At 57.5% G+C, this 12,154-nt stretch overlaps 1 protein-coding gene across 2 annotated transcripts; it reads left to right on the top strand.

The window, feature by feature from the left end:
- Positions 1-2,884: 2,884 nt before the first annotated feature.
- HGH1 (HGH1 homolog) lies at positions 2,885-11,608 on the top strand. Of its 2 annotated transcripts, XR_010936621.1 has the most exons (7): positions 2,885-3,597; positions 3,670-3,770; positions 3,867-3,965; positions 4,167-4,258; positions 4,347-4,469; positions 4,555-11,049; positions 11,485-11,608. XR_010936621.1 is itself a non-coding variant. In XM_067712590.1 (6 exons), exons 1-6 carry the CDS (start codon positions 2,972-2,974, stop codon positions 4,732-4,734), a joined length of 1,221 nt encoding a protein of 406 aa, XP_067568691.1. In that variant the 5' UTR covers positions 2,885-2,971; the 3' UTR covers positions 4,735-11,608. The 2 variants fall into 2 exon arrangements, 1 of the variants encoding a protein (XP_067568691.1); XM_067712590.1 differs by having other exon boundaries at positions 4,555-11,608.
- The last annotated feature ends 546 nt before the right edge of the window (positions 11,609-12,154 follow it).

Here is a 12,154-nt window from a genome sequence, read left to right as displayed (position 1 = left end):
AAGGGACTTCCCTGGTGGCACAGAGGTTAAGAATCCGCCTGCCAATGCAGGGGACACGGGTTTGAGCCCTGGTCCGGGAAGATCCCACATGCCGCATTGCAGCTAAGCCTGTGCACCACAACTACTGAGCCTGCACTCTAGAGCCCACAAGCCACAACTACTGAGCCCACGTGCCACAACTACCGAAGCCCGCGTGCCTAGAGCCCATGCTCCACAAGAGAAGCCACCGCAATGAGAAACCCACGCACCACAACAAAGAGTAGCCCCCGCTCGCCACAACTAGAGAAAGCCCACGCACAGCAACAAAGACCCAACGCAGCCAAAAATAAATAAATAAAAATAAAACAAAATTTAAAAATTAAAAAAAAAAACAAAAAAACAGAGAAGGGCTTCCCTGGTGGCACAGTGGTTAAGAATCTGCCTGCCAATACAAGGGACACAGGTTCCAGCCCTGGTCCGGGAAGATCCCACATGCCACGGAGCCACTAAGCCCGTGCGCCACAACTACTGAGCCTGAGCTCTAGAGCTCGCCACAACTACTGAGCCCACATGCCACAACTACTGAAGCCTGCATGCCTAGAGCCTGTGGTCCGCAACGAGAAGCCACCACAATGAGAAGGCCGCACATCGCAACCAAGAGTAGCCCCTGCTGGCCGCAACTAGAGAAAACCCACGCACGGCAACGAAGACCCAACACAGCCAAAAATAAATAAATAAATAAATTTTAAAAATAAATAAATAAAAACACACAGGAGCCTCCTTAAAGGGGCTTCCACTGGCCAAACTGAGGATCAAAATAATGACAGTAAAGTATTATATTTCTATGAATAAACTAGGAATCCATGAGACTTCATTGACATAAATAGGTAAAGAGAAAGCTTTTTTCCCTACAATAAATGATAAAATTAGAAAATAGCCATTTGGAAACCATCACAGTAATAACTAATTCAGAGAAAAAAAACAATACATGCAAAAACTAGGGAGTGAAAGGTGGATGAGGAACGGAGTGTTTACATAGCCTCAAAGTATCCCCCCATAAAATACTTATTAAATACAAGATGAAAAAGAGTAACCTGACAGGGAAGAAGCTTAGGCCACTCCATCATAATTAAGTAATCAAAATAAGCCTCTCCCGCGCTGAGACACACTGACGTTGTGCCACCTGATTGGACAGGATGAAAAGAACCCAGGATTTCCTCCAGAGCATTCCTGCCAGAAATGTACAACCTGAATCTAATCAGGAGCCAACCAGACAAATACAAATCGAGGAACGTGCTCCACAATAGCTGGCCGGTGGTCTGTGTCAAGGGCATGAAGAGCTGTTCCCACCTGGACACAAAAGGTGAGACAAAGGTCATTACAGGGGTGACCTGGGAATTTGAGGTCTCTGGGTCAAGGCTATAAGGGGGTTCTTTGTACAGTTCATGTACCTTTAACTTTGAAATCACTTCCAAACACTTTGGATCTTTTAATTCACCGTGGGCATATTTAAGGCTCCCTAGCTGCTGATTACTGTAAACACATCCTTGATGCAGTCAAATCACGGGCCTGCTCATTAGTCCCCTGCTCACGCAAGTGGGCCCTGAAGGTGCACATTTCTGTCTCAGTCAAAAGTACCCACCAGAGGGCATCATTTACCTAGGTTATCCACAATATTCTAATTCCATACCTTGAGGAATTTTCAACTCTTATGGCCTGGCCGGGATCTGTGTGTCCCGAGCATGTGGTTGCCTTGGAGAGGTGGCACGTCCTTGGACTCATCCATCCTCTTCCTCAATTTCCATGGGACTTTCAGGAAAGTTTAGGTTGGGATTGAGGCTATGGGTCTCAGGCGGGGCAAGTCCCGGCTCTTGGACGTTATGACCTCCTGACTTCAGGGCCATATTTTTCCCTGTAAGTGGCTCTTCTGGGCATCGCTGCCCCTAGAGGCTTTGTCCTAGCCCTTAGTGTGAAACAAAAATAATATCTATTAAGAGGCTTATAACCTATGTAAAAGTAAAGTACATAACAAATAACCCATGAGTCAGGTAATAATTGTGGGGAAACCCCTATATTAGAAAAGAAGAAAGGTTTCAAATCAATGACCTCAGCTTCTACCTTAAGAAACTAGAAAAAGAACAGTAAATTAAACTCAAAGTAACCAGAAGAAAGGAAACAGTAAGGTCAAAGTAGAAATCAATAAACTTGAAAAAGAAAACAATAAAGAAATGAATCCAAAAGGTGGTTCTTTAACAAGACCAATAAGGTCTTCCGTGGTGGCGCAGTGGTTAAGAAGCCGCGTGCCAATGAAAGGGACACGGGTTCGAGCCCTGGTCCGGGAAGATTCCCACATGCCGCAGATGCAACTAAGCCCGTGCGCCACAGCTACTGAGCCCGCGCGCCTAGAGCCCGCGCACCGAGACGGAGAAACCATCGCAATGAGAAGCCCGCGCACCCGGACGAAGAGTAGCCCCCGCGCGCAGCAACAAAGACCCAACACAGCCAAAAATTAAAAAAAATTTTTTTTTTCTTAAACTGAATACAACCACATATAAAACCGAAAATATATCACGATCAAAGGGAGAGTATGCCAGGGATACACTAGAAAGGCAATCACTGTAATTGATCCTGCTTTTCTTCCCGCGAAGACGGATGTTTGCCAATCATGAAGGAAGAGGGAATGTAATCGGTCTGCTATCAGCGGCTGGCAGGACCCCCAAGGGACGGTGCCATGCCGGGGCCCAAAGCTTGTCCCTGCACGACCCCCACCACCGCGCAGAGCCCGAAGTCCCCGGCTTCTGGCCGGCAACCAATCCCACAATCCCCCAGGCCTTGGCGTGGCCCCGCCTCCGCGCGCCGGTCCCGCCCCTTGCGCGGAGTCGGTAGCCTCGGATTGGTCACCGGGGCTTCCGGTACCCTGGTGAGCGGGGCCGCTGCCCACCTGCAGGCGCATCGCAAAGCTGAGCTTGCGCAGCGGAGCACGCCGACAAGCATGCGGGAGGACGAAGGGGTCGTGGGTGGGTCAGCCGGTGGCCTCGCCTCCGTAGGGTCGCCGATAGTGGAGGCCGGCCCGAAGGCGGAGGCGGCGAAGCTGCTGCCTTTCCTGGCGCTCGGGGCGCGGGCTGACCTGCAGGCGGCGGCGGCGCAGCATGTGCTGGCGCTGACCGGCTCGGGGCCCGGCCGCACGCTGCTGGCCGGCCAGGCGGCACTGCTGCGGGCTCTGGTCGAGCTGGCGGTGGCCCCTCCTCCCGCCCCGGCCCGAGACGCCGCTCGCGCGCTAGTCAATTTGGCCGCCGACCCTGGTCTGCACGAGCCGCTGCTGGCGGCCGAGCCCGGACTACCTGCCCGCCTGCTGGGCTGCGCTTTGGACCCACAGTGGCCCTGGGCCGAGGAGGCGGCCGCCGTGCTGGCTAACCTCAGCCGCGAGCCGGTGCCATGTACTGCGCTGATGGCGGCGCTGGCGGCCGCTGAGCCCGGGGAGTCGGGCCTGGAGCGGCTGGTGCTCGCGCTGTGCACTCCCGGCTACAACGCCCGCGCGCCCCTGCACTACTTGGGGCCGATGCTCTCCAACCTCAGCCAGCGTCCTGCGACGCGCGCTTTCCTGCTGAATCACGACAGGTGAAGCCCAGGGCGCTCGCGGGGAGGGCGTGGAAATGAGCAGGGACGGCACTGAGTGGTTTTTCCCTCCAGGTGCGTGGTCCAGCGGCTGCTGCCCCTTACCCAATACCCGGACTCCTCGGTGCGCAGGGGCGGGGTGGTGGGGACACTGCGAAACTGCTGCTTCGAGCACCGTGAGTGGTGGTGAGGAAGTTGCCGTGTCGGGGAGTGGGAGGAATAGACGACCCTGGGGCCCCCCTGGACTGGCCTCCATTCCTGTTTCTCCCCAGGACACCATGAGTGGTTGCTTGGGCCTGAGGTGGACATTCTCCCCTACTTGCTACTGCCCCTGGCTGGGCCTGAGGACTTCTCCGAGGAGGAGATGGAGCGTGAGTGGCTTGGGTCGAGCCTCAGGGTTGGTCTGGCAGGAGGGGAGGCCACTGGGGGAGAGGCAGAAGGAAGTGTCCAGATCAGGGCCCCTTCTGAAACCTTCTAGCAGGGAGTTGCTGAACACAGATGGGCCTTACAATGGCAGGGTCTTGCCTAGCAGACCAGGGGCCAGCATAGGGACCCAGTGAATTCACTCCTAGGGCTGCCCGTTGACCTGCAATACCTGCCACAAGACAAGCAGCGAGACCCTGACGCCGACATCCGCAAGATGCTCATTGAGGCCATCATGCTGGTGAGCCGGCGTGCTGCTACATTAATGTCACCCCCACACACTTACATATTAGCACACTGACGTCTGGATAATCTCTGCCCTCTCCCAGCTGACGGCCACGGCACCTGGTCGGAAGCAGGTGAGGGACCAGGGAGCCTACTTGATCCTGCGCGAGCTGCACAACTGGGAGCCAGAGCCCGATGTGCGGGTGACTTGTGAGAAACTCATCCAGGTGGGTGCAGGGTTGGGGGAGTGGTGGATGTCCACAGTGTGCCAGCCAGCTGCTCACCTGCTTCCCCTGCCTGCCCTGCTGGCAGGTTCTCATTGGGGATGAGCCAGAGCATGGCATGGAAAACCTGCTGGAGGTGCAAGTACCTGAGGATATTGAGCGACAGCTGCAGCAGCAGGACCGCCAGGAGCAGAGCAGCGCGAGCGGTGCGGCAGCAGCTGGAGCTGTGGCCCCAGAGACGCGCGCAGAGGGAGCTGCACCCACCTGAGGCCCGCGAAGCCTGCCGCCAGCCCTGGGCCCACCTCTGCTCGCCATCCGTCCAGGCCTCCCAGACCGGGTCTGTGTGCAGCCGCCCGCAGGCCTCTGGGTCCCCTGGCTCTGAGGGTGCGCCTTGCTGAGAAGCAGAGCTGTTCTTAAGCTCCAGGTCTTTGCTGAGGGTTGAGGGTGCCTCCCTGTGCCCTGTTGGCTCCAGCAAGAAGGCTGGTTGCTCAGAGGAGGACTGTTCAGCCAGAGCTGGCCCAACCCTGTGACTTGCTCAGGTATCTCCACGGGGATGGCCAGCAGGGCCGGACAGAAAAACACTGCAAGCCCGAGGGGCTAGCTGGAGCTTCCCAGTCCCAACGGTGCTACGGGGCTCTGGGCATAGGGGGGCACCCAGGTGCTTGCAGTGCCCCTTGGTACCAGTCCCACCCCAGGCCCCTCCATCCTGGGGCCCTGCCGGAGACCCAGCCTCAAAGGGCTCACCTGTTGAGGTTTTCACCAGCCACAGCCTGTCGTGGGGTCTAGCCAGGGCTGCACCCCTGTGGCCTGTCCTCGGAGCACTTGCTGGGCGTTGCCTCCCCTTCATGCTCCCCACCTTTCTACTTGACCTGTGCCCAAACCTGCCCTCCGCTCTTTGCAAGCTCCTCAAGTCCTATTTCCCAGTCCTGGACTGAGCTGATGCCCTCGCTCTCCCCCGCTAGCTGGGCCCTCTCGCTGGTCAGCCTGCCTGAGCCTCAGCTCCCCAGAGCCCCTCGCCTGCCGAGCTGAGAGCCTCCCTGCTGTGCCTGCAGCCTTGCCCTGGGCTCTTCTTTCCCCTGACCACCCTCCAAAGCTGGAGACCGTCCCCTGGCACGCCCATCAAGGCTGGCTTCTTCATGGGTGCCGGGTGCCTCCCTCCTCTGCGGTCCCCTCTCTCTTCCCTCCCTCCCCCCAGATAAGTGAAAGCTCTGGCCTGGAGGTGTGTGGACTGTTTTCCAGATGCCCCAAGGCCCGCGGCCCTCTTCCCGCGTTGAGAAGTCCACACCGTTGGCTCCACAGAATAAACGCTCTGTTTGGCCTTGCCCCCACCGTCCCGCCCGCCCTCAGTTAACCAAGTAGTGTCCAGGCACGGTCCGGATGGCAGACATGGAGCGTGGCGACAGCGGACGCCTGGAGGGGCTCACCGCGCGACTGGCCGTCTCCGTGCTCCAGAGTCCCAGCCCGGCAGGGTCGCACCTCGTCTCGGGGGAGACTCCGTGGGCTCGGGCGCCGGACCAGAGGCACTCTCAAGGGGGGTGCACTGTTGCTGGGGTCGCCGCAGGTGCAGGAGCGGCCTTGGGGGATCTGAGTCCGCGCTGGGCTCCACGTTGTCCGGGGACGTTGGGAGCTCACACTCCTCGGGCTTCTTTGCAACTGACCAGAGTAGGAGGGTCAGGTGGGGCGCTGAGGAGCCGCCCACCTGCCCACACTGGTGGGCATGCAGCACCTGGTGTGACGCCGCCGAGCACGGTGCGGAAGAGCGTATGTGTGGCGGGCAGCCTCCCGTGCTGCGCGGCCACCTGCTGCAGGCCCAGGCGCGCTCGCGGGCGCAGCTGGCGCAGGCCTCGGATCAGGTCCTGGCACTCTGCGGGTGAGGGCTCAAGGATGTGGCCTACAGGTGCCACTGCCCTCTCGCGCCCCAGCCCGCAGCCATCACGGCCAACAATGCTGGCAGCTTGGAGGTGTCATCCCGTTCAGTCTTCCCAAACGGCCGTAGGGTGTCCGTGTTTCACACGTGGGGAGACAGGCAGAGAGAGGTGAGGCGCCCTGCCCTGGGCTAGCGCAGGGTTCAGGCTTAGCGGGGCCACCAACACATTTCCACCTCTCTGGACCCAGCTCTCTCTTGCCGCCCACCTGGGTGCGGGCTGGGACCGGGGAGGGACACAGGGTGGAGGCGCTCACCTGGGGACAGCCCTGGCCGTAAGGTGGGGCCCTGGCGCATCAGGTACCGCATGCGGTGGGGCTGGCGCTCCTTGAAGGGCAGGTTCCCGGTCACCATGGCGTAGAGGACGACACCTCTGGGGGCGTGGGCTTCCCAGGGCGTGCCCCCTCCCCTCCCCTCCCCTCCCCTCCCCTCCCTAGGGGTCCTGGAGCCTGTGAGGTGGTGCTCCCCGGCTCCACGGGTCAGCCTGGTCCCCGCTGTACTTGCTTGTGAGGACCTCCAGGGCTGTGTAGGCCACAGAGCCGCAGAAGGTGCTCAGCCGCGAGTTCTTAAGCCCCTACCGATTGGCAAAGCCGAAGTCTGCAGGGGGCATACAGGGAGGGCGGGGGGGGGCGGGGTGTAAGTGGGCTCCTGTGGTGGGCATGGGGTGTGTGGGGTGACTGCAAGTGTGGCTCTGGGCGAGGGTGGGGTGTAGGCCTCCTAGGGGGATTGAAGGACAAGGCAGGCTGGGGTCAGAAGTTTGGAGCAAGCAGTGTAGACACTGGGTGCCTGGCTGGGGCGAGAGTGGGGAATGTGGCCCGCAGAAGTCGAAGACCTCAGTCAGTTGGCGCAGGCTGGGGGCAGGGTTGCGGGCTGGGCCGCAGGCTCACCGCTCAGCTTTAGGAAGCCTCGGTCATCTAGCAGGACGTTCTCACACTTTAGGTCCCTGCATGGGGAAGCGGAGGTGAGGCTGGGCCTGAGCTCAGGCGGCTCTCTCCATGTGGTGGGCGGGTGGGCTGGGCGGCGCCCTCAACTGCCATGCCTGAGCTGGGGCAGTGCGCCGCAGCACTGGCTAGCTGCCGGCACAGCCTGTGGGCCCCCTGCTCCAGCCCCGGGCAGCGGCAGTCGTCGGACACGGCATTGATGTGCTCCGGCAGGTCACCACGGGCCGCTGGCTCCAGCACCAAGTAGGCGCGCCAGCTGTTCCGGTAGGTCTCGTAGAGCTGCACCTACTGGATCCCGCCCGCCTGCCATCACCCCGAGGAGGGGCCGTCAGGTGCACTGGATTGGGGTCTCAGGATGGGGCTGGGCTCGAGCGTAAGGGTCCCAGGAGGGGAAGGCGGCAGGCCTGGGCTGGGCAGGAGGGGACCAGGATGTCTTGGGGTCTCTGCCCACCACGTTCAGGTGCTTGTAGGTAGCACTGAGTGACGAGATCTCACAGGGCAGGAACTTGCAGGAGAACTCCACAGAGGCCTCAGCGGTGGAGACGATCTTGATAGCCACCTGCGGGAGTGGAGGGTGGCCACTGTGCGAAGACCACAGCCCCTCAGGGGCGGGATGTGGCAGAACAGGCCCTGTGGCCTTTGTGCATGTTGCTGAACTTGGCCGGGGCAAGGCTCGGTGAGCAGCGTCCTTGGGGGGCAGCTCTGGTCTCCTGCTCACTCCTGTCCCAGGCACTTATGTGTTCAAGGGGTCCAGGAACTGGGAGTGATCAGCCTGCCCGAGCCTTGGCCTTCAGGGAGGATGCAGGACCAGGAGGGGGCCAGAGCACCTGGAAAGTGCCTGAGTGGGGTTAGGACAGGGGCCTCAGGGCTGGGCTGGAGGGTGAACCACGGATCCCCCACCCCATGGGGAGGAGGTGGCCTGCCTCTCTGTGGTGTGGCACGTACCCCGCAGGTCAGAGGCCAGCTTGGAGTTGTGCTGTGTGCGCTCCTGCGTGGCATAGGCCAGGCGGACTTTGGAGAAGGCCCCAGAGCCGGTCTTGGAGGAAGGCAGGTAGCTGTTGTCTCTGCATTCGCATACCTGCTCCACGAAGGCTCTCTGGTCCGTGAAGGTCTGGTCTGACCTTCCGGAGGTCAGGGCACTGCGGAAGGGGTTGGGGCCATCCAGCTCACCGCAGGGCCTTGGGGATGGGGGGCGGGAGGCGTGACTGAGGCCTGACCTGTTAGCGGGACAGGGGTGATGGGACTGCAGGAGGCCAGCTGGGACCTGCGCCCCCTCAAGGCTGCAGCCGAGTTTCTGAAGTCTTCCTGGGACTGGGGCAGAGACACGGGAGGGCCCAGGACTGAGAACTCGGGGTGGGAGGCTAACACAGCTGCACAACCATAGACTGGCACGGGGAAGGCAGGCTCTGGGATAGCGGGGGCAGATTCTAGAGTGGAAGGTTCTATAGCTGCACCTGCAGTGCGCCCTCGAAGGGGGTGTCCTATCCCCCAGGACTTGCTTGCCCTAAGAACATCTTGCTGGAACCAGCCCTGCCCTGCCTGAGGCCCATTCTCTGGGGTGAGAACCCCAAGGGCCAAAAGAGGCGTTTTTTGGACGGTGCTGTGAGGCTTGCAGGATCTTATTTCCCTGACCAGGGATTGAATCCAGGCCTTTGGCAGTGAAAGTGCCAAGTCACATCCACTGGCCTGGGGACTTCCCTGGTGGCACAGCGGTTGAGAATCCGCCTGCCAATGCAGGGGACCCCGGTTCAATCTCTGGTCCAGGAAGATCCCACATGCCACGGAGCAACTAAGCCCGTGCGCCATAACTACTGAGCCTGTGTTCTAGAGCCCACGAACCACCACTACTGAAGCCCACACGCCTAGAGTCTGTTCCCCAATTAGAGAAGCCACTGCAATGAGAAGCCCACGCACTGCAACGAAGAGTAGTCCCTGCTCGCCGCAACTAGAGGAAGCCCACATGCAACACTGAAGACCCAACGCAGCCAAAAAACAAAAACAAACAAACAAAAAAACCACTGGCCAGCCAGAGAATTCCCAAAGCCACCCAGCCTTCCTCTGCTCAGGCCTGGAAGCTTCTGCTCAGGCCAAGACCTGCTGCAGAGGCCTTTCCCCCAGAGCTGTCTACACACTTGATGACACATTCCCAAGCAAGCAAGTAACCCTCGCCCCCGCCTGGGTCCACCTCAAACCCCAGCTCCAGGAGAGATGCGCCAGCATGGTCCCTCCCTTCTCCTGGCCCCTGGAGTCTTCTGTGAGTGCCTTTACCATGGGGAGCCAATGTTTCCTAAGTGCCTGCTGTGAGCCAGGTGCTGTTCTAAGGGGCAACTACCAGCTCCCAGAGTCCTGCTCCTGTGCACAGACCGCACCCGATGTGCCTGTCCTGTGGCAGGCAGTTCACACCCAGGATTTCAAATCTGAGTAACACCAAGCGATGCCCCCTTTCCAGACGACACTACTGAGGCCCAAGTCGTAGTCTCTCTTCTGTGAGCTGGACGGCACAGTGGCTGGGGGCTGCCGTCCTGGCAGTGGCTGGGGACTGGGCTTGTCCCCGCCGGGATCCACGGTCCACAGGGTGCTCCCACTGCAGGGAGAGCCTCGGAATGCTCGGAATTGAACTGCTGCGGCACGTTTTGTCATCCCTGTTGGACTGTGAGCTGCTTGAGAACAAGGCTGGTGTTTGATATTCCGTTGCTCACCCACAACCCTTGTCTAGCAAACTGCCTGGAGTATAGAAAATCTGGGCAAACTAACTGGTTTGCTACTGACCTGGGGGTTAGGAAAAGAGAAGCTGAGTCAGGTATTTCAAGGGGAGGGCAACGTTATACTTGTCTTCCTCTTTCTGACTTACTTCACTTAGCATGATAATCTCTAGGTCCATCCATGTCCCTGCAAATGCCATTATTTCATCCTTTTTTATGGTTGAATAGTATTCCATTGTATACATGTGCCACATCTTCTTTATCCACTCATCTGTCAGTGGACACTTAGGATGCTTCCATGTCTTGGCTGTTGTAAATAGTGCTGCTATTAACACTGAGGTGCATGTATCTTTTCAACTTATAGTTTACTCCAGATATATGCCCAAGAGTGGGATTGCTGGCTCATATGGCAACTCTATTTTGGGTTTTTTGAGGAACCCCCATACTGTTTGCCATAGTGGCTGCACCACTTCACATTCACACCAACAGTGTAGGAGGGTTCCCTTTTCTCCACACCCTCTCCAGCATTTGTTATTTGTAGACTTTTTAATGATGGCCATTCTGACTGGTGTCAGGTGGTACCTTATTGCAGTTTTGATTTGCATTTCTCTAATAATTAGCAATGTTGAGTATCTTTTCATGTGCCTATTGGCCATCTGTATGTCTTTGGAGAAACGTCTTCTGTGCATTTGAAAAAAATAAGTGTATTTATTTTATTTATTTTACTTTTGACTGAGTTGGGTCTTCGTTGCTGCCTGCAGGCTTTCTCTAGTTGTGGTGAGCCAGGGCTACTCTTCCTTGTGGTGTGCAGGCTTCTCATTGCAGTGGCTTCTCTTATTGCAGAGCATGGGCTCTAGGCATGCTGGCTTCAGTAGTTGTGGCACGTGGGCTCAGTAGTTGTGGCTTGCGGACTCTGGAGCACAGCCTCAGTAGTTGTGGTGCACGGGCTTAGTTGCTCCGCAGCATGTGGCATCTTCCCGGACCAGGGCTCGAACCCATGTCCCCTGCATTGGCAGGCGGATTCTTTTTTTTTTTTTTTTTTGTACCCTTGTCCAAAGAGGTGTGCCCACAGGGGTATCACATTTGTAGTGAGGATGTGGCTTTCCCTCTTTGTGAATTCAAAGCTTCTACTGTTTGCAGAACCTAGTACTTTTTTTATAAATTTATTTATTTATTTATTTTTGGCTGTGTTGGGTCTTCGTTTCTGTGCGAGGGCTTTCTCTAGCTGCGGCGAGTGGGGGCCACTCCTCATCGCGGTGCGCAGGCCTCTCACTGTCGTGGCCTTCTCCTGTCGCAGAGCACAGGCTCCAGTCGCGCAGGCTCAGTAGCTGTGGCGCACGGGCTCAGCCGCTCCGTGGCATGTGGGATCCTCCCAGACCAGGGCTCGAACCCGTGTCCCCTGCATTGGCAGGCAGACTCCCAACCACTGCGCCACCAGGGAAGCCCGGCAGGCGGATTCTTAACCACTGCGCCACCAGGGATGTCCTTTCTGTGCATTTTTCGATTGGGGTTTTTTTTTTATGGATTTCTATGAGCTGTTTGTATGTTCTGGAAATAAAGCCCTTGTTGGTCGCATCATTTGCAAATATTTTCTGCCATTCCATAGGATGTCTTTTTGTTTTGTTTATGGTTTCAAAGCTTTTAAGTTTGATTAGGTCCCATTTATTTATTTTTGCTTTTACTTTTTTTTTTTTTTTTTTGTGGTACGCGGGCCTCTCACTGTCATGGCCTCTCCCGTTGCGGAGCACAGGCTCCAGACGCGCAGGCTCAGCGGCCATGGCTCACGGGCCCAGCCGCTCCGCGGCACGTGGGATCCTCCCGGACCGGGACACGAACCCGTGTCCCCTGCATCAGCAGGCGGACTCTCAACCGCTGCGCCACCAGGGAAGCCCTGCTTTTACTTTTATTGCCTTGGAAGACTGACCTAAGAAAACATTGGTACGATTTATGTCAGAGAATGTTTTGCCTATGTTCTCTTCTAGGAGTTTTATTTTTTAAAATAAATAAATAAATTTATTTAATTTATTTATTTTTGGCTGCGCTGGGTCTTTGTTGCTGGGCCTGGGCTTTTCTCTAGTTGTGGGAGCGAGGGCTACTCTTGGTTGTGGTGCACAGGCTTCT

Source organism: Pseudorca crassidens, chromosome 17 (genome assembly GCF_039906515.1).
Source record: "Pseudorca crassidens isolate mPseCra1 chromosome 17, mPseCra1.hap1, whole genome shotgun sequence".
NCBI classification, from domain to species: domain Eukaryota; kingdom Metazoa; phylum Chordata; class Mammalia; order Artiodactyla; family Delphinidae; genus Pseudorca; species Pseudorca crassidens.
The sequence above is the reverse complement of the archived record's forward strand: the minus strand, read 5'-3'. Positions and strand labels throughout refer to the sequence as shown.